Source organism: Polyodon spathula, chromosome 18 (genome assembly GCF_017654505.1).
Source record: "Polyodon spathula isolate WHYD16114869_AA chromosome 18, ASM1765450v1, whole genome shotgun sequence".
In the NCBI taxonomy this organism is placed as follows: domain Eukaryota; kingdom Metazoa; phylum Chordata; class Actinopteri; order Acipenseriformes; family Polyodontidae; genus Polyodon; species Polyodon spathula.
The window spans coordinates 25241177-25266359 of record NC_054551.1 but is presented as its reverse complement, the minus strand read 5'-3'; the positions used below and the strand labels follow the sequence as shown (position 1 = coordinate 25266359).

General features: G+C 36.4%; 2 protein-coding genes across 2 annotated transcripts in view; one reads left to right on the top strand and one right to left on the bottom strand.

Moving 5' to 3' along the window:
* The window catches only part of LOC121331076 (hemicentin-1-like), an 86027-nt gene extending 83528 nt beyond the window's left edge, over positions 1-2499 (bottom strand). Inside the window, 1 exon segment of the mRNA XM_041278232.1 lies at positions 1963-2499. Within this exon segment, the coding sequence (XP_041134166.1) occupies positions 1963-2224 (262 nt within the window). The 5' untranslated portion in view covers positions 2225-2499.
* Positions 2500-4426: 1927 nt separating this feature from the next.
* ivns1abpa (influenza virus NS1A binding protein a) overlaps positions 4427-25183 on the top strand; it is a 38425-nt gene continuing 17668 nt past the window's right edge. The window contains exon 1 of the mRNA XM_041276975.1: positions 4427-4486. The gene's annotated coding sequence lies outside the window, so the exon portion shown is untranslated. The remainder of the gene's footprint in view (positions 4487-25183) is intronic.

Genomic DNA, 25183 nt, shown 5'->3' with positions numbered 1-25183 from the left:
AAAGCCATTGTGTACTGTCCAAAATAAAAACAGCTAACAGCAAAAGCAAATCTGGGTTTCCCTGTGACAATCCTCAGGCTAAGGTCTGTCCATGAATTAATAAAGTATTCATAACTTGTGGATAAAATAACTATTGAATGATTCTTTTTGTCCCCACATTAATGACACTCAGTGACAATGTTAAAATCCGCTGACGGACTCATTCAACATCTGCATTTTAAATCAGCATCCTTCAATAACAATTTAATGAACTGTGAAATCCATTTAAGTCTCAACCTTGGACAAGGAGTACTATGAAGTGTGAAGTAATTTTCTTCTTTCCTTATTTCCTTGTTAGCAGTAGCAGTATTAAACAGATGAAGGTATGCACATTTTTTTTTTCAATGTATAAGTCATACATACATTATTTGTCAGGTCCTGTGTTGTACAATGTGTTGTACATCCAACTAAAAAAAGTTAAACTACTATTATACTATTCAGTAATAAAGTCATACAACACATGTTACACAACATGAGGTGACTGTGTTTAAATGTTGATGATAATATGTGAGTCTATATAACATATATTCGATATATATATATATATATATATATATATAATATTATATATATATATATATATATATATATATATATATATATATATATATATATATATATATATATATATATATATATATATATATATATATATATATATATATATATATATATATATATATATATATATATATATATATATATATATATATATATATATATATATATATATATATATTGTGACAACTCTGGAAAGGTTTGGTGTGTTTGTCACTTCTCCGGACCTTTTACACTGTCCTCCAGCACAAAAGAAAGTCAAACTTCCAGGAATGCAAGTTAAACAGGATACATCTTGTATTCCACCCAGATAGTATAATTTATAAAATACGCTTTCTATCAAGTAGTGGACGACTTCTTAACTGCAACAATAGGACAAGGAAAGATAAAGTTAACATAAATCATCAGATTAGCTACAGTGCAAAACATAATTTACTGTAAACTCTGTGTATGCAAATTAATGTCCCACAGAACCATACTCACAGGAAGTAAGTGTGTCTGATGCTTAGATGATAAACAGCTCCACTGTAATTGTGTACGGCTTTTACTACAACTAAGGAAAGCAAACTCACAGTAAAACAAGTGACAATTGATGATATTAAAGTATGTCAGACAGCGAAAGCAGTTATTCCAGATAACCCTAATTGCTATTTTACTATCTTGCATTTGGTTAATGTAAACATAAATTCAAAACATTACAGATGCAAGAGTGAAGTTATCAAGGTGTGAATAAACTATCTTTCTTAGATAATGGTATTACTGTCCAAAACAACCTCGTAGTTGCTATCATATAACACCAATGAAGTTCTTAATAAAAGAGAATACAGTAGTTTGTTATCAGATTTTTTTTTTATTGTGATGGATTACATGATACACTGTCGTCAATTTGACCTGCGCTGAAAACAATCTCTGAAAATGATCTCATGGATTTGAAAGATCAACTCAACTGTCAATATGTTCCCATATTCACATAGATAATGCACATAAGGCCAAGGTTTATTTTACTACTGTGTCTCGTAAAACATTAGCCATATCAATTTGGTTTAAAAAACAGATACGGTAATCCTTTTATAGGGCTTGTATTGCATGAAAAAAACACATTAATACGAAAGACTGTAGATATTCGTGTCTATATATTTAAATTCAAATTATAAGTTGTAGTTTTCCAATACATGTTTTTAATAACATATTTTATATAAAATACAACATTATAGTCTTTTGAATTAAATTTCAGTTCACTACAGCTATATGAAGGTACATCTCTAATTGAATTACTTAACGGTATTTAAAACAACCGGTGCGTACATTTAAAACATGCATGAAAGCAGAATTTGGGGAAATAGTTCAAGAAGTTTGATCTCTTACCCGGATCATGGAAAGGCACTAAAGCAAAGTTATACAAAGTCTTCTTTGGTCTGTTCAGGGAAGTTTCCAAAATCTTGGAGGCACCTTCAATAACCTGCATCAAATCGTCATACATAGAGCCCGTCACATCGAAAACGAACGCCAAGGTAGAAGCACCCTCTGGAATGTCTTGATCTGTCCCGTTGATGCTGGCATCCTGTGCACGGGACAGAGACAGAACGAGCGCTAGCACTGAGCACAACCGTGCCACGCTTCTACCCATTATAAAAATGCAGGTCTGCAAGATGCAACGATCCACTAAAGACTTAAAGGGATATCAGGAACGTTATGGTCCAATGAAAGCCAATATAGTAATAATAATGATTTAAAATAAACAGATTCCAAAATCGTGTTCTTGGTTGCAAGAAAATTGAAAAAAATATATATCTATATATATTTTTTCGCGTTCTCGGGTATATGTTGCTTAAACCTTGCTCTGTAAACTTCCTCGGTGAATGTCCTTGGTTTGGGGTCTTCCGATGTCCTAAACACACCCCAAGTTTGCAGCAGCTCCTACAGAATGTCAACCACTGCAACACCCAGTTCGGCCGCTGAAGGTGGCAAGCCGTTACCTTATACAGAGCAGCTGCGCTCTGATTGGACAAACACGTTTTAGGATTTCAAGGGGCCCTTGCCTGGTCGATTGTTAGGTTTCTTTTCAGTATACAGAGCTCTGAATTCTAGAACAATTACGTCTCCTTATCCATACATTCACATAAACACTGGTGCTTAAACTATGCATCCCAACCTCACCCCATCAAAAATAGCAGAACCAAACATATATAATGTATTGTTTGATGGTATAACTACACTGTGTAACAAAAATTATTTAATTTTTTTGTTCCTGGGTAGTAAATGTTATTTCCTAATTGCTTATGCCTCAAAAGTATAGAAAATGGCTATTATTCCCCACAGACTTTGCTTTTGTGACCAGGACAGTGATATTTCAAAATATCACTATTTCCAATGGGAAAATGGGCAAATGTGTGTCTTTTCGTTCACATAAATTCAGAAAAAAAAACAACATATGAATCCAAATTAACATGTATTTATACTAAAGTAATACAAAAATGACTACAACAGATTTAGAAGTGAGTAGTTTTTCGAGATTTACATTTATACTGTATTTACAGTCAGGGTCTTAAAGGGAAAGTCTTACCGGTACTTTCTATCTATGAGTATTCATACATTTCATTCAGTCTTCCCGCTTAATTTCTGCTGTGCAAACGGTCTCAGGTTTTGATGTTAATATATTTATTAAACCGGCTTTATTAATTAACTCTGTTAACACAGTTTTATAGAGTTGGGCTCTGTCGATTCAAAATAGAACAAGTTATTGATACTGTTTTCTTTATCATTTAAAATGTTACAGTCAGTCCATTGGCAAACTGATTGCAGTATATTGTTGTGCATGCTCCATTTCTTTCCATATGCAGACATCCTACCATTGTAACCAATATAAGCAAGTCAACTTACTGTTTTACTTAATTTGTATAAGTTCATGAGGTGTCAACACTTACTGGGAACTAGTTTTGGGGCGTTACATAATATCAGTTATTAACACTCCCATGATGTAATGTCTTACAAAACTGTACGGTATATAAACTGAACCCGTGCTGACGTGTTGTATCATGGGATTAAGAAACCAGTGTGACAAAGTGGTTTTAAATACTTGAATAGTGATTTTAAGAGGCGGTTTTGTTAGTGTAAGAAAGGGAAAAAGTTATATAGTAATATTATAAAGACCATGTATTTGTGTTGCTGTAAACCTGTGTTATTTTTTTAAGACCAGATTACCTATAAACATAGAATTTGCAATGTGCATGCAAAAGATGGCAGGCGCAACAATTTAACAGATTTCCGGGGGGTCCCCAGTGTCTTATGATCAAGAATTCGTTAAAAAAAAAAAAAGGCAATTCAACTATTTGGCATCAATTGTGTTTGTTTTTTTTCCATTCCCTAAAAGTTATAAATGAGAAACTATTATACTGTGTTTTAATGACTAATACTGTAACATCTCCATATGCAGTCACTGTTGCCATCTGCTGGCTGTCTGCACAGCGTCTGGCCTCTCATATTCAAACGTTTCAACTGATCTTGGCTAAAATGTAGTTCTCTGTCATTTTCTTATGAAAACCCGCCATAATTACAGCGCATTACATTGAAGAATCTAGTCCTTCAATTCTTAAAATTCCTCGCCAGTTCAGACCACGAAGACACAAAACAAAAAAAGTGAACGGATAAAAATGACAAAAAAAAAAGTATCCTCGCCGAAAACTATCTTCCAGATCTGCTTCCAAAACTGTACAAAAAAGGGACACAATGGGTCCCTGCGACTATGTATCACTGAGTTGAATCAGCAACTTCCCATTCTGTTTGTGACTTCCCCTTCTGACGACTTTCACTCCCATTCACATTTACGGAACAGATGGAACAGAAGCTGATGTCCGCTTTTTTCTTGTTTTTCTTTAAATTCATTTGAAAGGTATTTAACTTTTTTTTTTTTCCATAAGGAATTGTGAGATTGGTGTTAACAGGGGTCTGTAAAAATTAGTTGAGTGTTTGCTAAAATAGGCCAGAATTTGAGGGTGATGAAATTACTGCGCAGCTAGTACTTGTTGTGTCGTTGTATTGCCAGCAGAGGTCAGCACCTTTTAACAAAGAAGACTGGATTTGTACGTATACATTGTGTATACAGTATTGTAAATAATTCTATCTGCCACACAGGAACATTAAAAGGAAATAACCTTGGGGGGATTGCAAGACATTTCTTATCAATGAATGAAATTTGAACAGAACTCTAGCTAGTTTTATCTTGTTCAATGCAATAAAAGGAAACAATTACGTAATAATCCCACGTTACCCACAATGGGGTGCTGTAAACAGAGCAACGTGTGTATCAGCATTTGTTTGTTTGTTTGTTGTATGCGTTAGACTTGTTAAAGTGATTGACGCTAATAAAACAAGTAATACAGCAAAGAGAAGTAAAAGTATAGCGAAAGCATGGAAATCACTGATAAGTACAGTACGGTGAAATGGTTCGTTGGTGTAAACAGGGGCAGGTGTACTTCAAATCTTTGTCATGAAAATCTCTAGTGCATTTCTGAAGATATGTAAAACGCTACGGAGGATCCAATTTAGTGGTTTAAAAGAAGGCTGTGTTTAGATGCGCCACAGATGAGATCCGATCAAGACAGTGCAATACATGCGTAGTATAATATAAAAATGTACACGCTTAGATGAGGTATATTTATGCACCCGTTTTCACACAAATATATACAGAAATACACAATGTAAAGCATTTCTTAGTGAATGAGCCAACACTAATTGATAATAAAATAGACACACTTCCTGTATAACAGCAAATGTACTTGTCTGCAGTGTTGGTGTTCAGTCTGCTTTGACTACCTCTCTGTGTTTGGAAGGCAGCTCTGTTCCTTTCTGCTGGGTCTTAAAATGTAAAACAAACAGATTTAGATACTGCTATAAATTGGCATCGGAGGATTACTATTGTATGTCAGTTATCTGGAATCACGTGGGTCTGCACAGTAGCTTAAATTATTGAACAATGTAGTAAAGAGACACAAATAAATTGCTTAATTTCATAATGAAAATAAAATGAAGTTTACCCTGGTTCAAAAATATTCCACAGAAAAAGCAGCGTTAAATGTTTACTACTGCACCTAAAAATTCAGATTTGCTACTGATGGACTGGAAAAGGGTGGACTAAGTGAAGCAACCTTAAAGGGCACCAGCTGATACATCATGAGAGCAGGATTCAGTTACAAGCCAGAGCAAATGGGTTTCTCGTTGTATGGTTAAAAATAGCAGGTAAATACTGCCTGCTAATTCTGACTGGCCAGCTAAGGCTACTTGACGCCATTGGCTTCCCCATGACCTGGGGTTACCCATGTAATCATTCAACGCCGTTGGTCTGATTGAATGGCAAAGGGGCAAGTCAGTGGTTTGCAAAAATTAATTAATGCATTTATTTATTTTAATTTTGCAAGAAAAGTGTTGTGTCAAGAACTCTCGCAGGGGCTTTATCATTGTTGTAATTTTTAAATCATTTTGCTCAGGGATCAGGTGGGCTGTTGGATAAAACTACTGAGGCAGTTTTAGAATTATCCAAAAATCCGGTCATGATGGGACACGCACATAATGGCAGTGCTGTTACACAACTCTGTTATTCAATACCCCAAATACAGGATTAAAAACCTACTTAAGCTCCCTAAATCCATCTTTTGTGTTAGGATACAGCAGCACATCAACCCATTCAAATACATGTCCACAGCACTCACTTTTTATGTGGGAAATCTTATATTCACAGCCCCTTCTTACACAACCTGGCAGTTCTATTCATGGAAGCCATTGATTATGACACCTCACTGCTCTCTCAAAGGACAGACGTAGAATCCTAAAATCAACAAAGGGGATGGGAGCCAGGGCAGCTCGCCAACATTTCCCTGGGTATTGTTTTCCACGAAATAACTAACCGCACATCCCCACTGCTAGCACCAAGTAACTGATGGCAGCAGCATTCCCATTGTACCCCAGCTCTGTGCAGAACAGGGATTGTTTGTAAATAATGAAAAAGGAATAGAATAGAGAAATGCTAATAGCTTCTATCCTGGCTCAACAAAAATGTTGGGCGATGGCAATCTGAAACCAAATTACTGTGGAATTATTACAGCACTTTAACTGGCTTTGTGTTGTACCGTTGTGTGCAGTCTGCAAATGTCAGTGCAGCACACAAAATTGCAGGAAGGCTTACAAAGCCTTTTACATCTAAGCCATGTCGGTATAGCAATTGAAAATTGTTTTGTAGGTGATGATGGGCCTGTGTTTTGGTCTTTTTCTAGCCCAGTTTCTAGTGAACTATTGTTCACAGCGCAAAAAATGTCATCTATTGGCACCTTTTAGGTGATGTGCCCCAAAGCTGTATAGTAAAACCTGTCTAATCCATCCAGTCTACAAACCAGCATTCTGTATAATGCAGCATATGTTTGGGGACCATACTTCTATTGAAACTAATGGTGTGATACCATTTACAATACAAAACCTGTCCAGTCCAGAATCACGCATGATTTCTAAATCTGTCTAAAACCAATTTAAACCTGACTGTGCAGTCTGGCAACAAGTTTTTTTTTTTTTTTTTTTTCTTTTCTAAGTTTATAATCAAGTATGTTTTGTAAATATACACAAGTCCCATTGGTATGGTAACGTAAAATATTAACAGAAAAAGTACAATTATACAGTCCTTGAATTTCAGGGTGCACCTGGATAGTACTTACACCCCACATGTATGGTAAGAGTTTTTTAAAGTATTCCAATAATCTGTCATTTGTACCCTTTTATTAGGTATGGCAGTACCTCTGTAAACCAGCACTTTGGTCCCAAGCAATGTTGGATTAGACAGGTTTTACTGTATTATTACTGGACATTATTATGTAAGCAGATATCTGCTATTAACAGCTTATTGTTATGCAGGTGGAAATCTAACTATGTGTTGGGTAAACATAAATAATACTGGAGATGTTAATCAGAACTGACACCCTTTGTAAAGCTAACCAAACATAAAGATGGTAGGTTATAGGCCCATGAAATTGGTGCAGACCATTGCCTCTAGTAAAGCAGGAATAATCCATTCTTAATGCACACAGTTGCCCTTCAAGTGTCACACAGTGTTAATTGTATAGTATAAAAATATATCATATTTGCAATTGCTTTTTTGTGCATTGAAATTAAACCTTGTGCAGAGGCCTTGTTGCTATCATGCAGTCATCAATCAATCTTTATTTTTTTTTATATATATATATATATATATATATATATATATATATATACACACACACACACACACACACACACACACACACACACACATATATATATGTGTGTGTATATATATATATAGATATATATATATATATATATATATATATATATATATATATATATATATATATATATATATATATATATATATATATATATATATATATATATATATGTATATAATGCGCCTTTCATAGTGGACCACCACCACTTTACAGAGGTAGGCTGTGAACTGTTTATTACGTACAGAGTCACTTACAATAGAACATTGATTTAACATCTCATCCGCAGGATGGAGCACAAGGTGTTACCCTAAGTGACTTGCTTAGGGTCACACAATGTGTCAGTCAGTGGACTTCTGGTTACACGCCCAGGACTTTAAACACTGGACCACACTGCCTTCTATATCAGTGGTATAGAGGTCAATGAAACTGACCTCTCAACACCAGCTGGAATTTTTTTACTTTTTTAAACAAAACATTTGTCATACTATATTTGTATGTGTCTGTTAGGGTCAGTTAAACAGTTGTCTTGGCCGGACCTTCTTGTAAAAGAAGTATATTTCATGAATAAATAGAAGGTTAATACATAGAAATAATGAACCGCGCTATAAATTGTCTGGCCACTAAGGTTGAAATGATTTGTGCTGTACACAGTGACATATCAAGAGACAACACGGCTAATATGTTTTCCAAGGCCAGCAGAGAACTGAACAGCCACTTTTTATGAAGGATATTGTGTCTGGAGTTGGCAGTATCTGTGAATGGAACACTAAACAGGAAATGCTTGTTCTGTGGGAACGTTATTAACATCCAGAACCCAGGGCACAATACATTCAGATGGAAGCTAAAATAGCCATTGCAGATGGGAAAGTAGTCATATATGGAACAGTTTGTTTAACAAAAATACAGTATAAACTCACCTTTATCTAAAGACTATAACATATACAGGTATATGATATATATATATGTCTTATATATATATATATATATATATATATATATATATATATATTATGTGTGTGTGTGTGTGTATATATATATATATAGTATGTGCACGTATATATATATGTGTGCATATATATATATATACACATATATATATCTATAACTATATATATATATATATATATATATATATATATATATAATGAAACAAATTCTCTAAAAAATATTCAGATTAATCTGTGCACCTGCTTATGTCACTAAAACAGGGTGTGACTGCTGACAGCGGTGCACCATCTCCAGACAATTCAAGGTGCTATATTCTCATTGCCTCTTGTAGCTCACAGTGTGGGGGTTTGGCTAACTTATTTTACTGTAATGTTGTAATTTTCCAGGTGTGGGCCTAGGGTTGGGGCTGGGGTAAGGGCTGGGGTAAGGTTAGGGTTGGGTATATTCAGGTTGAATAGCCCCAGTGTCTATGCTTGTAAACAGTCTACCATAAAACTATTCCAGCTTGGCAGTGCAGGACCTGATTTTTAAATCCTTTTTAACAGCCTAACTCTCTGGAATGCAGAGTGGCCCAGTCACCCTGTTCCTCTCTCTTCCCGTTTACTTTCCAGTAAGTGAGAGAGATGAGGTGGCTGCCAGAAATCACAGCTGGAGGTACACAGAACAAGTAACCAGTAAAAAAAAAAAAAAAAAAAAAAAGTACATTTATTAAGACCAAGGACAAAGATTGCAGTCGGGACAAAGCTAATTATTTACTTGCTAGGGCTTCTGTTGATAGCAACTATGTCACAGCATCTGCTCCTACAGCTGCACATGTTCCTGCAGAAGTGATGTATATGGGATTGACTGTATGTCTGTACTGTATGAAGGGTGTGTGTGGAGAGGAGGGGTGCCACTTTTCAGCTATGCATACTTTTTGACACAACTGTCCATAAAGGAGCTAAATGTTGATTCAGACCAATCAAACCATGCAGTTACCCTTTTTCTGTTGCAGCCAATTGAGTGGAGTAATGTCTCCTCGACCTGTACATAGGTGTGCAGTGTTAAAATAGTTAAGATCAATATAGATTTCTATTGGTTAGCAGCAACTGGGTATTGATTACAAAAGGTGTGGCAGAATTGTGTAAACCAAAGGTAGATATTTTGTTGTGATTTTGTCATGTTACAAAAAAAGAGTAAATCGTTCTCATACAGTTGTAAAAAGCATTACATTTGGCCTTCATAAAACTTGTCCAGCTCTTGTTTCTGGAGCTGTGTGCATTTAACCTTGAGTATTTGGAATGCAAGGATGCAGGGAAAGTGTTGCATCATCTAGGATGGCTGTCCCATTTACGGCATTATATTATGAGAAATGGTGTTTTGAACTGGAATTTGAATTCAGTGAATAAGGTTAACAGGTGTGCTCTTATCAGAGTTTGGCTGTAATGAGGGATTTAGATGCACAGAGTGGCCTGCTTCCAGACAGGGAGCATGTTTTGTCTCTGCACATGATTCCACAAGGTACAATGTGTATGACAGATTTATACGCTGCAAATGACACAGCAGAAAAATCAGTGCAGGGACTGTTAGTCACCATCAGAAACCACAGCAGTGATTAAACCCTGCTGATGTTCCTGAATTTGATGTCAACTAACAAGAAGTTGGTAAATACACAAAATTATTTAAATGCTCATTTAGATGTCTAGGATTACCCAAATTATACCGTTGTTGTTGTTTTTTTTTTTTTTAAATAATATCAAAATAATATTTCCCTATTCTATTCACTCATTCTAGATATGCAGTATATTTGTGTTTTCCATAAAGGACTCAAATTTCAGACTGTCTTGACTGTTTTGCTGTCCTCGTGACACAGTAAAACACAGAAGTAATGCAGATAATAAAGAGCTGCACAGTAAACTTTGGTCATTCTTGAAAAGAGTTGAAATACAGCTTATCCACAACTAAACCTACTTTCAAAAGATCTGTCTTCCAGGGTCTGTGATGTAGGTTAAAATAAATTCCATGATGAACTGTGAGACGAGGGAAGAGTTCTTTTGCCATGCTTGTTAACCGTCTTATGTTGTTGTTGTATTTTCTATAATTTACTTTAGTTAGAATCTTTTTCTGTATTTCTGTATTTAGTTAGGTATACTCAGTGATAACTGTTTGGGGCCCAGTAATTCTGAATCTGGACCTTTCCTTCAGTCCTGATAAGTAGTTGCTACAATCTGAATATCTGAGCTGTGAAGGCTAACTGGATTGATTATGACCTATAAAATGAAATTGTCTGTCTTTGTGGCACCAAACCTACAAGAAATATTATTATCTTTAGTTTTATCACTGTTTTTTATTACTGTGTGTGGCAGTGCAGCAGGAGAGAACAATGCACACTACAAAAGGGGGCAGGGCAAAGCCCTGCTGTAAGGTATTTGTTTTGTATTATTATTATTATTATTATTATTATTATTATTATTATTATTATTATTATTATTATTATTATTATTATTTCTTGTTTATAAATGTGACAGCGAAAAGCTGTGATTTGTTATTGTTTGGCAAGGATGAGCGAGGTGCCATCTGCCAGGATGTATTGTTTAGTTTTTAAAATACTTTGTAGTAATTATTGAATTAGCTGGCAGTCACGCATGATTATTCTACCTGTGCAGACTATGTCCGAGGGGTAATGAGAGAATTAATAGCCAGTTAACACCTCAGCCATGATATAAAAGACCTGCAGCTTTGGCTACAAGAGGTGGAGTGTTTTGGAGCGGAGAGAGAGAGAGAGTCGGAGAACGAGTCTCATAACAAAACAAAAAGAAAGTAAGGTTCAGTGAAGGCAACTGCCCAGCCTGACCTTAGGTCTATTTTGGTTTGTGTTTGAGATCTGTTTTGTTTATTTATTTTGCTCTGTGAGCAGTGTTTTTGTTTTGTTAAAATATTTGCTTTATTTCTATAATAATAAAAACAGCACCGCTGTGTGCTTTTGCAGCCACTTCTGCAGCACATGCCGGAGTCAACCAGCACCTGATTAAAACCATAGGCGCTAGTCCTCTTCAGCAGTGGAGGTGTATATCAGGTCATCTCCCACGGGCATTGTAGCAGCTCACTAGTCCCTCGCTGGTTTCACTTTCTAGCCTTTCCTGTCATCTATGTGTGTGGCTCTGCAGTTTCTTTCCTATCTACACGGTGTGGTTCTGCGGGGAGCCAGGGTTCCTTCTTTTGGGGGGGGGGGGGGGGGGGGAGTGAGTCCCGCCACTTCCCCTGACCGACCGGGCTCCTGCCCAAGTCCCTGCTATCCCAGTTGGTTCCTGGCTGGTCAGAGGGGACCCCCAGCCACATCTAAACTTTCGCAGCTTATGCGCTAGCCTCATGGAGGCCACAACCTGCTATCATTCTCCCTAGTATCTATTCCAGGTCCGAGGTACCTTTCTTATCCCCTCTGAGCCAGGCTGAGTCCCCCACCAGCCGTGTGGTGGGGGGGGGGTCTCTTCCTTTGTCTCTCCTATATGGACCTGAGACACTTTTCCCTAACTCTCCACGCCATCCAGCTGCCAGCCGATGCTGCCTGAGTAGTAACGGGATCTATCCTTTTGTCTTCTATTTCTCATTCTTCTTGTCGCCCAGCTGCCAAAGGATGCTGTCTGACCCGACCTGGACTTGAGAGCATCCTTCATGTTTGTCTTTTCATTCTCCTTGTCGCTCAGCAGCCAGAGGATGTTACCTGACTCAGTCCTTTGAGTATAAGGATCTGTCCAGCTGTTCTCTGTCTAACACCACTGTCACACATGCACTCACATGCACTCAAGCTTGCTACCCTTCACGCCCTCCTTTACTCTGAAGCCCTCATAGGTGCCCAGTGTAGTATATGCTCAATATTTAAGTTATAAAAAAAAACAGTCAACAGCAGGCAATAAATTCTGATTGAATAAACTATTTTCAATATACCACAACTGTGAGAAATCCTGTCTGCTGTTGCTTCTGAATCAAAATTAAACCAGAACTCAAAAACATCATCAATGTAGGTGTTAATCTGCAAATGCAATTGATTTTCCACATATCCACATCCTTTATTTAATATGCAAGTCATTAATATTTTTAGAACCAGTTTCAAAGTCTAAGTATTTTCCTGCCAACCTCCAAACACTCCCTTTGAACATCAATATATATATATATATATATATATATATATATATATATATATATATATATATATATATATATATACTCTATGTACCTTTCTGGAATGTGGACGTGTGACCTTGTTTTATAGTCATATCAGCTTTTTTTTTTTTTTTTTTTTTTTAATAATAAGGATAAGCTAACAATACTTTGTGGGGTTTTTTTAAGGATACTTCAAGTAACTAATGTACAGTATCTGTATATTTTGACCATCTCACATGAGTTTTCCACAGTTGATAGCTGTTCTCTGTGAATAGCTTTTTATATTTTCAAAGTGTGTGTGTCAGCTCTGACAGGACAAAGCACTCTCCAAAGAACCTGCAGTGAATGTGGAACCATGGGTTTTGTGCAACCGGTACAGATTCAGTGAGGCGAATACTGACGCTGGCTTCTTTTCAAAAGGTGAATTTAAACCAAATATTGTAGCACGTCTGTGCTAATCTGGGTCATTTGTTCCTTGCTGTGAGAGACCTTAAATTTCGTGTTCTCATCTGGTAAGGTTTTCACAAATGGATAAACCAAATTAAGCAAATAGCTTTCTCGATGTATGTCATTTAATAGGGTGAGCTATATATAAGTAATATATTATTTATATATATAATGATATATATATATATATATATATATATATATATATATATATATATATATATATATATATATATATATATATATTATATATTTATTTATTTAAAACCTGCTGATTAAAGTCGTGAAGGCAAAAAGGAAGCATGGGTCTCCAGGACATTGTATAAAACGTTTTCATCTTGGTTTTTCCATCCATCACTTTTTCCTAGAAGATACAGTATTACAGCCTCCTTGCTTATTTTGCCAGAAAACTATTTTCAATGGCTGTCGGAAAAATAAAGTAGTAAAGTAAACTACTTTTTAAATACTGAACCTGAGCCAAAATTAAACTGCAGGCAACAATTGTGTTCCTTGGTGTGGAAACTCGTTTGAGGGAGGAAGTTTGAATATGGCCAGGAAACATACAAGTGTAAGGCTTGAAGGAAAATACGAGTTAGATTTAAGCATTCAGGAAGTCAGTCAGCAAGTGGTGACTATGCAATTGTAAATGTTTTTTAAAAAAGGAACAGAAAACTACCAAGAGAACTTTAGCACCAGTGCTGCTGGGTCATTGAGTTCAATATTTAATTGATCTTGACATAGAATGTCTTACTTAAGTCAGATTGTTAAGCTTGCACTGTTGAGCCGTTCCTTTAATAGCTGCTGTTTTATATAATCTATCTGCTAATTATTTGTAACTATTAACCATTGTGTAGATCTCTCCTTTAGAGTAATGCACGGATCTAGTGTTAATGTTCTGAAAAAACATGGTCCAATTTAAAATACAGTTTGCAATTAAGTATCCCACACAGTACTTGAAGAAGAGCAGGGCCACTGGACAAATCTGTATTGATCTGGAGATTGTAACAACTGTCAAGATGTTCATTAGCAAGTCACACCTGCCCTGTAACTCAGAAAAATCCATAGCAATCATTTCCTATAATATAAATCTGTGCGCAGATTAACAGTAAGAATGTGAGTCAAATGCTAGATGGATCTACAGCCTTGTTTCTATCTGTAAGCGGACTGTTGAAAAAACGTGCCTTGTTATCTCCTTGTGTACTCAATGCCCCCTGCAGTTTTCATCAAAGTATTTGATAATGTCCAACATAAACCAGAGAATAAGCTCTTATTAATAAAGCTTATTATGCATTGATAACCTTCTGACATTGCTTCTCACATGCAGATGTTCTCTTAAGTGTTTGAAATGTGCCCTGGCACGTATCACGATGTGATCTGAATAGTTCTTTGTGCTGCCACTTAACTGTGATTAACACTCTATGACGGCAGACTTCTGGAATGAGTGAAGCCCTTTGAAGCACTGGAAAAGTTCAGCTGTTCTAGATCAAGAATGGATGAGAGCTATTAAAACATTAGGTGCGGGAATGTGATCCACATGACTTTTCACAGCTTATTAATAAAGAACCAAACAATGAAGTAGTTTGAATGCCAAAGGCTTCTAGGACAGCACTGTTAAAGGGGACTGATTAAACAGCCTGAAGCTTGCTAGATATTACATGAAATAGTACCTTTGCCATTCAGATTTCAAGGATACATAGCAGGGATTCTTTATAACTGAAGTTTATATTGTATCAGGATTGCAAACTAGAGAGGTAACTCTCTATCTACCTAGCCATGTCTGCTTATTGAATTACTGCAATTATAATATCATTACAACATAGCTGTGAAACAGGGACTCTTATCCAGGGTCACTTGGAATCTAGGATGCTGGACTAACCTGATTAAAAACACAACAGATATTCTGTTAGCAGCAGCCTCTAAAACAAACACATGTGGCTGAATTGATTTCATACGTTTCAGCCAAAATAATTCCGTTGGTCCCTCATTGGTATTTACTGTAGTGCTGTTCAATGCTATCCCCTTAATGACAAGATGTCATTTTCCAAATATATTTAGAGCAACTCTCAAGGGAAAGCATATTGTTTTCCCCTAACTAGCAAATTACCAGCACATGGGAGAAAACATCTCCAAAGTTGTGCACTGCGACGACTACAGCTATCAATGCATGAGTATTATTTCAAACAGGGCTCCTCTGCTTCAGAATGTTTTTGCAGGAGTGAATTGCAATACAGCACATTTGTGTTGGGTGCCATCACTTTTCTCTCTGCTTAGTAGATGTTGATTTTTTTAGACTGCCTACATTGCCAATGACAAGCACTGTAACCCTGACCCAAAGGGTTCATCCTCACAGGGACCCTCACAATTTACTTACAAATTCAATATGTGACTAATATACTTAATTTTAGAGCTGTCCTGGGATTGGAACACCCATCTACATTGATCCACTTATCAACTGTTAATTTAGGTCAAATGTTGCTATCCAGTAATTTAATTGAGCTGACATGAATATATAATATAATCTTTTAGGCGGCAGAGTTGTATATACTTATGATGTATTTCTCGTCCATTCTGGTTGGGGTTGAGTTTTGTAATTCTGTAATGGCTTCACATCGGGCTTGCAGTTTGTAAAAAAACAGACGGCTGGCACACTTTTTGGAGGACGCGAGTGCTCCTATTAGTCTCTCCCAAGTTAGTACAGGAGTAATTAGTAATAATTGCCGATTCCAAATTAAAAAAAAAAAAAAAGTTTGGACGGTCAATGTAGTTTAAGCCATCGCTAGTTAATTCCCTCTTGCGACTGTAGTGACCTCTCTCAGAGGTTCTTTAGTTCCTCCACAATGTGTGACCATGAAGAGTACTGAATAACGTGTTTCATGGATTCTAATTTGGGCTGCATTTTACTTCGTGAAGCATAGAAGCATTTTCATGTCCTTCGTACTGCAGCGTGAAGCCTCAAATGTGTTCAGTGGGGAGGTGCTTCATGGTGCAATGCAGTTTCTGTGAATCTGTCAGCTCCTGTTGTTGAAGGTTGGGTTATATTAACTGTTCAGAGTGACTGCATTCTCTGTGGTGTCTGCTGCTTTCATCGAAGATTAACTGGTTTATTTATTATTATTTATGGAGCTGGTATGAGGCATTTCAGATTAAACCACAAAAAAGAATATCATGGAGCATTACAATCTTGACAGTGAGCGCAACATTAATTTAAAATGCAAAGGGCAATGATGCTAGTCCCAAAATCCAGTGCAATGGCAGGTTAATCTATTTCATAATGGAGTGCTGTGGAATGAAACACAGAATTTGTAATTATATCTAGCTTGGGTCTAAACTAGATCAAGAGGAGAAGGGCTATTTATCATGGGAGTGGAATAAATAAGGCAGCTATAATGGAACACATGCAAATCAGATACTGTAGAAACACAATATAATCACTGCCTGCTTCCTCTCAATGCTAGAGAACCAGATTTTAAATGATGAGATTATAGATAACAGCAAGACATAAGATATATTCACTGCTTTGCCTTTTGAAACAGATTGCAACAGAAACGTCTGTGTCAGAATTCAGGGCAAATACTGGTTTATGACTTCATAGTCCTTTTATTAGTAAACATCTCTATACGGGCATATACCTCTACAGAAATTAACCTGTATAAGACAAATCTGTTTACTTAACACAACATAAACAGAATTATTGTGTACAGTGTCTACAGCAGTATTGAGTATCGAGTATGCTGCGAAGGCAGTATTTATGGATTAATGTTTACATGCTGGTCTGCTATGACCTTGTTACACAGTACACAGTAAATGAAAGAATGTTTGTCCCATCATTTTCATTACATGTACACAAGCCAACCTGTTCAGAAAACTAAAAACTAGAGAATAAAACAAACCATCACATAGTCACTGCGTTTAGACTATCTCATGTATCCTAGTATTGATTTTACTTTGATATTGTGTATGTGACTTTAAATGCAGGCTTTATCAAACTAAACCATACTGAAGGGATGCACTGTACACTGTGGGGGGAAAAAAAGCATATCAAGTGACGGCAAGCAACCCAAGTAGAGTGCCTTAGCAATTGTATTATAAATTAATGTATTAATATATCGACCTGCTTCAGTGACAGTTGAGTTCCCAGTCATGAACACACAGGTATTGAGTCAAACCCTAAGAAACATTTTAAGGCCAAGCAAATGTGCAATACCAGCATTGACAATTTAAGCACAAAAGCATGTGGAGAATGAAATGTGACTCATCTTACGCCTGTAAAGGAGAGATAGACAGCCTTGCTCAAACTAGAGGCAGTTTTTAACAGCATGGCGTAACACTGTTAGTCAAAGCAGGTGAAAGTGGGGAAATTCAGCTTGCATCAGGCTGCATTTGACATTCATGTCTGTGACCTTTTCAGTGTTTTATGTATGTGTATGTCAGGGGAGAGAAACAATTATTTAAACCCAGAAAATAGACTTTTTTTATCGAGCTGTAGGCTATTGATAAATCTTTCATCAAGACAAAGAAATCAATAGCATGGTATTTCTATGCATTGATTTATTGAGCAGGTAATTTGCAGTGATTTGAGAATACCCCAGTAGACTCATTCAGGTCCAGTTACTCAGCATGAAGTTTTACTGCATTTCATTATATCAGATAAGATCATATTAAATGGAGCAGGTACCAATAGCCAGTACTTTCATGTTTTTCACAGGATGCTACTTTTATGTGACACTTTTAATGAATAGAACACTAGCTGCAATGTATTTGGACATTATTCCCCTTACCTAGTCTTTGTTGATTGATTACTGAGTTATTACTGAACTGTTTATATTTTCACTATCTGGGCTAATATATCGGTATTCAGGGAAATTGTTTTCTGTGTGATGCGTGACTTGATTTCTATTTACTTCTCTTTTAAGCTTAGCTTGATAAATCAATTATATAATGAAACCATAGGAATATTCCCTGCATTTCAAGGTAGTTCAGGGTCTAGCAAGTTTTATTCTGTTCCAGTTCTGACCAGGGGCCCTGGGTCTTTCAGGTGCTAGCGTCAGCCACTTCAATAATGCATTTAGCTGTCATTAGCATTCAGATTATCACATCCTTTACAAAATGTTAAGGGGAACAACATACATAATCTGTGATCCTCCCTGTGAAACAATCGGTAGGATTCCTGTAACGGTTTATTTTTGCTTCGGATTCAAGCGAAGCAGTGAAAGTAGGTCAGGCTGTTGTAAGTTCTGTCCATATTACTCACGAGACATTTTCAGGAAAATAAGATTATCTGAGGCAGAGACCAGAGTACACACAGATGGCGAAGTCACGCTAGAAAATCAATACACCTTAATACACCTAAGCATCTTATTGTTCATATCGGCTATTTTCATGTTGTACAAAAAATATTATGAAGATTTAGAATCAGTAGTTATTATCGGACTAGTCAAAATATACGAAACATCAGAAACCAAAAGAAAGATGCCAGAACCAAGAAGTAATGCAAACAAATTGACTATTCATAGACTGAAGAGAAGATATAAGAAATAAAGTCAAGTAGATTAAGCATTTTCATCAGTCTAGTGGTGTATTAGCTGGAACGTTTATTTAACAAAGATTTACTTCAGAGTTTATATTAAGTGTTAAAGGATATCACCTTCAGAACTGTCTCCCAGTGTTTAAAATGTATTATGTTAATGGTTTGTTAATATTTTGTAATATGTTTATAAACTTTTATATTGGTAAATAGCTTTGATAATCTGTTTAAAATGTATATTTATTGTAGTTTCTAGTACTTTAGATACTGTATGTTGGCTGTTAGTGGTTGTGGGAAAATCCCCAAGCACAAAGTGGGCCTCCACCATGTGGAAGATGTTTTAAGTTTAAAGAAATCTCTGTTTATTATTTGTTTTACCCAGGAGCTGTGGGACTGATATTGTTTATGTTTCTAGCTTGTGAAATATCTGAGTGTAAAATACTGTGAGTGGTGCTTGTAAAGGCGAACAGCAATGCTCTGGAAAACATTGTTTACATTTTTTATCAAGTAAAGTATTATTCATTGTCTTCTCACTTCTGCAGAAATGCATAAACAATCTAGTCTCTCTCTTTATAGCTCTCACTGGGATTCAGTTCAACACATCAAGTCCTTTTGTATTGAAGGTAGTGTACTTTAGATCTTCTCGTGATAATTGACTTTAAAAAAAGCATACATGTTTTCCATCAGGAGGCTGTGTGGCCCGGTGGTTAAAGAAACAAGCTTGTAACCAGGATGTCCCTGATTCAAATCCCAGCTCAGCCATTGACTCATCATGTGACCCTGAGCAAGTTACTTAGCCTCCCTGTGCTTTGTCTCTCAGGTGAGACGTTGTTGTAAGTGACTCTGCAGCTGATGCATAGCTCACACACCCTAGTCTTGTATCTTCTAAAGTGCTCTGTGATGGTGGTCCACTGTGGAAGTGGCGCTATATAAAGATTATTATTATCATGCTCTACATGGGCTGATCTATGACAATTTTAACTGCACGTTACCTGAAGACAGAAATATTGCTGTTTTGATCTTCGAGGCGGAGGTTTCGATCTTGTTTAGAGGCCAACTAGATCTACTAGATCAAACAAACAAGCTCTGTGACAAGGCAAGGCAAACATACCTCAAAGGTTCCATAGCCATTGAAATTAAAATGTTAGCCAGGGGCTCAAATTGTACATACATACAGCAAACAGGCTACATGGTTAATTGGAGCGTTTTTCCTAAACTCATTCCCTTATGATTTTATTCCCTTATGAATGATCACTGCTACAATAGCAACTTGTTTTTATTATTTTGTGTGTTTTAATATTTTTAATACATCAATCCCTGACTTGCAATTTATGTGGTTGTGAATATAGAAAAAAAGAGCATTGAACAGCAGAATAATTACAAGGGCTGTGAACCTTATGATGATGTTCATTTCAGTGACATCTTTTAAACTCCACTTTATACTGTAATTGGAAATGCTGTGGAGTCCGTGGCCCCAAGACACTTATGTAATGTGATAAAGCTCAGATCTGATTAACCAGGTAGAAGAAAGGACACTATAAATGGTTTATTAAAGCAGGACTTGCATGTTTCCTCAATTTGTTACGCAAATCCGTTCACTGCACAAAAAGATTATTAGTTCATTCTCAAATAGAACAAACTGTTCAGTAAAAGCACACTCTGTTTTTGTTCCAGTAACGTGCAATAGCCACATAAAACATTATCAAACAAACTTCCACACACAAGATGACAACCACAATAAGACGACAATAAGGGCACTGTGGTAGCGAAAGAATATATGTAAACTAGAGTGCTGTACTGTGCAGTGACTTCCAGTTATCCTTTCTTGTTCATGTGTCAAACAGCAGCACCAATCAAAGCAAGCGATGAAAACTGCTTATGGAAATGTATAGACAAAGTCCAAACTAAATTGGAAGGTGTAATACATGAAAATGTGTCCCGGAATAAAAGGTCCATTTCATTTACAGCAAGCTGATGTATTTTTTCATTTGGTTGTTATAAAATAAAATGTCACTTTGGCTAAACTGAATAATTCATATTTTCTAAATATAGTTTCCTTTGTTGTAACCCAACATCAGCTCAAATCAGCTTCACCACCTCTGTTACAGTGTTGGGAATCAGCAGCTTGAAAAGACTTGCCCTGTAATTAGAATGGGATGGTTATTAATCTGCAGATATGATAAAATATTAAGGATAATCATTCTTGCTTACTGATGATCAGCTCAATTTACATCTGTAATTGGGAAGTAAATGCAGCATATTCACACAGTTTACATGTGTTGTTGGTTTTTTAAAATGGTTTCACAGACCCTGATTAGCACTTGGTAATGACTTTGTAGGGAAAAATATATGCATCTTAATTTAGGCAAGACAATCTTGCCTAAATTAACATTGGGTAGTCCAAGATTAGCGCTAATCTGCATCTGTGAAACCAGACATTTGCAGCTTGAACATTTGGAAATGATATTGGGATGGATCTGCAACATGGGTTTGAGGTTTCATTAAAAAACTCATAAAAAAAAAAAAAATATGTAAATGGTTAAGCAGTTGATTTACTTTCAAGTTTAACACGAGCACTACAATTCACAACTGTTTAAATATAAAATATTTATACCAGTAATGTCATAACACATGACTGTTGTATAATAGTTTGTTCTAAGGTGTAGGAAACGTCTACGCACTCCTGCAGTACTTCATGCAAAACACAAGTGACAAAGGCTTTGAGGAGTAATCTGTTATTTAGATTACTATGCCCTAGCTGCAGACTCTGCAGAAAACTAGCAGTTAGTCCAAATTGAATGCAGAATTAAAAATAAAACTTGGTCAACAGTATTTAATGGGAGAGAGATTTGCTTCAAACAGTGAAGCATTCAGTTTAATGTGCTTGATCAGGCTGAAGTCCCTTTGGTTGTCATGTCATCTGTATAAAGGGAAGGACAACACTGCTTGGTTAGAAAATGGGGATCAGAAACTGTCAATGAATACCTAAGAATGCTCAGTGAGTACATGTACTGAATATGCTGCAGTAAGGCTGTGGCAAAATGTGCAGATACAGCAAGATGATCTGACGTTAAAATAAACAACTGCTCACTCTTACTGACATGTGACATTAAGGTCAGTTTGAAAATGTGCCAATCACATTTACTGATTTGTACCAACTAGTGGTTCCGTATTTTCAGGCATGCACAGAAAATGCCATGATCTTGGATGGAAAATGGAAAATGGTAAAATTAGGTTTTTTCACTCCCCGTAGTGGGTGTTATATTCATGAATAGCCATATTTTAAGTTTGGTGCTGACTGCAAGTGTTTTATGACATGATTATCTTCACATTCACACACTACATTTATTTTTAAAAAGTTCACACAGGCTGCATCTGCATGGAGGATCAAGCTGAGCAGCTGAAAGCATGTGATTCTCCTGGTAAAAGGAGGACAGCCTGATAAAATCTAGTATATTTAGTAACCCTGTAGCTCTTTGCATGATGACTCATCACAACAGTTTTCACAAGTTTTCTCAGAAACTCAGTTATAAAGTAACAGAGTAGATAATGCTCAATACGTTTTTTAAAATAGCCTTTTATAATTTTAAAGAGCAACACTTACTTACTGCTATTGTATTATTTAATATTTTCCTTGTGTTGAAGCCCTAAATTAATTATAGGTAGGCTCACTGTATACAAATTACCATATAGGGTGCATTATGGGTGAGTTAATAAGACATACGCTATGCTCAGTTACTTTACATCATAGCATAGCATAGCACTGAAAAATAGCATGACGCACAACAAAGATATTTTTGGATATTTATACACCCAGTGCAAGGCAGATAACTCACCCAAAAGTGTAATAGTCTGCTTATAAAGTGGACACAAGCAGCCAAGCATTTTTTGTGTGTCAGTAAAGTGTATGCTAATTTGATTGCTTTCCGGTGATGTCATAAGGTAGAGCAGCCTGCTTGCAAGTGTCTGTATTCAACACCTTGAGTTGTCTCAGGATGAGACGTCCTGTTATTAGTGTTAATGTTCTGCTTAGGTGGGGATTTGGCAGGGAAATTCACTATCCCTGCAGGAAAAAGGTCTTTCCGGTCTCTTTATTTCAGCCTTGTGAGAATGTAGCTGGAATGGAGGAAACCAGTGGCATGATTGGTCGGAAAATGAACTCTTGTTAAATGAAGTAATTAGCTGTCCGATTCCCCTGTAAGGCAGGTAATTGTAAAAGGCTGCAGTCAGGGGTGCTAGAAGAAGTGCCGACACATGTGAGGTGTTTTTAGGTGCCTGCGTGTCAAGGTACTGTGTGTTGTAGTTAAATGACCTTTGTGTTAAGTTTGTATTTTGTTAAACCCTTTGTTTGTATGTAAAGAAAAGTGTGCGAATATGCTGAAATCTGCCTCCTGGTTCTGGTATTTTCCTGTACTTACCTGTTTGACCACTGGCTGACCTGTTTCAACAGGCTATTATTTGTTTATTTAGCAGATGCCTTTATCTAAGGTGACTTACAGAGACTCTGTATTTGTTGTGAAATCTGCTTTTCAATTTGCACGCCATGTTAAACTATGATATTGACTAGTTTACATTCAAAGTAACAATAATTTGCTTTTACCTTGATTTGCTTTTAATATGATGCTTTTACCGTAATTTGCTTTTAGTATGATGCAGAAGTCTATGTGATATGTCACTTATCTTCAATCCAGATGCAGTAATCTCTGGCCACATTCTGTACAAACCCCCAGTTAAAACATACTTTAAAAAAAAAAGTGTGTGTGTGTGTGTGTGTGTGTGTGTGTGTGTGTGTGTGTGCGTGCGTATGCTTATTGTGGTACAATTCACAGTTAACAGATCATCAGATTACACCCTGATCGGAAGTCGTTTTAAGATCAATGGAGTGGTTGTGTTGAGTCATCAGACAGGTTTATTCTGGAGTGGTGTCAAGCAGTTGCATAATTTATTGTGACATAGTTACAGAGATAAAAAAAACAAAAGTGTTACTTTATTTAACAGAGCTCACACTGAAGTGCTGCAAACAACAAAAAAGGCAGTTTGTTGTTGTTGCCTGACTGAGGTGCCAGGGTTTCCTTGGTAAACAACATACATGAATTGAATATTTAACACAGCTAGGTTTAAGAGGCATGTTAAAAAGAAACAAATAACTTTTAAGCTTCCCTACATCCTTTGGAGATAGATCTCAAATAACCGATGAAAAAGTTCCTGGCATGCTCTGTCCTTTATCTTACTGCCAAAAAAGATTAGCCTGCAAACAGCTCTAAATAACTTTTTTTTTTTTTTTTTTTTTCCATAGTCAACATGTCAGTAAAATCATTTGTTGCCAGTATTTGAATTGAAGAAGATGGTTTCTGAGATAGATGTTCAAGTGTGTTGGCTAGCAACTGATTTAATAACACATACCAGAAGAAATGAGTAGCTATTCTACTGTTTGACTTATACTGGAGATACAAAAAAACCATGGCCACGGAGGAACAGGCCTATTATTCAAACAAAAAATGTCTCTGCACTTATAAACAAATCATGTTTCCCTCTTATCTTGTGTTTTGCTGAAGACTGGAAACATTTCAGCTGAATGAAATAACAGGTAATCAAAGTAAATAAGGAGTCAGACACAGAACGACACTTGATTTTTTATTTTAAATGCTATCAGATGGTGCTCTCTCAATGGTGGACTGTGTTGCTGACCTTCATGCTGTATTAATAACGCATTGAAAGGTAAATGAGTGTCTGTTGAAATAAACATTTCACGAGTTCTTAACATTCATACCATTTAAGCAAAAACAAACCTAACAAAAAACTTGCTTTCATGCATGCCTGTCACAAAGACGGCCGAAGTGGGCCGAAGTGAAATACACAGACAGGACGGATGAATTGAAATGATGATGGCGCTTGCTTGTGCCGGTTTATTGCAAAATAAAAGGGTTTAACCAAACAAACAGAAACAGGACACGGCACTTTACGCCAAAATAAATAGACAAACAAAATGGACTATTCTTAACAAAACACGGTGCATGGACAGACACACTAACAAACACGGTGAGCAGATAAATACAAGTATCGTGCTGGTCCCACCAGCACGCAATAGCAATTGAAATTATAATGCTCCTACTCTCTCTCCCGTTCTCCACTCACCGAACACCTAACCGTGAGTGAGTAAAACCTGCATCTATATATACTGTTGTGCTGGGATTCAATTACTAATTAATTATTCACTTGAATCCCAGCACGTGAATTAATTATGTGCAACCTCGTGCTCACAGATTAACTACTTTAAATG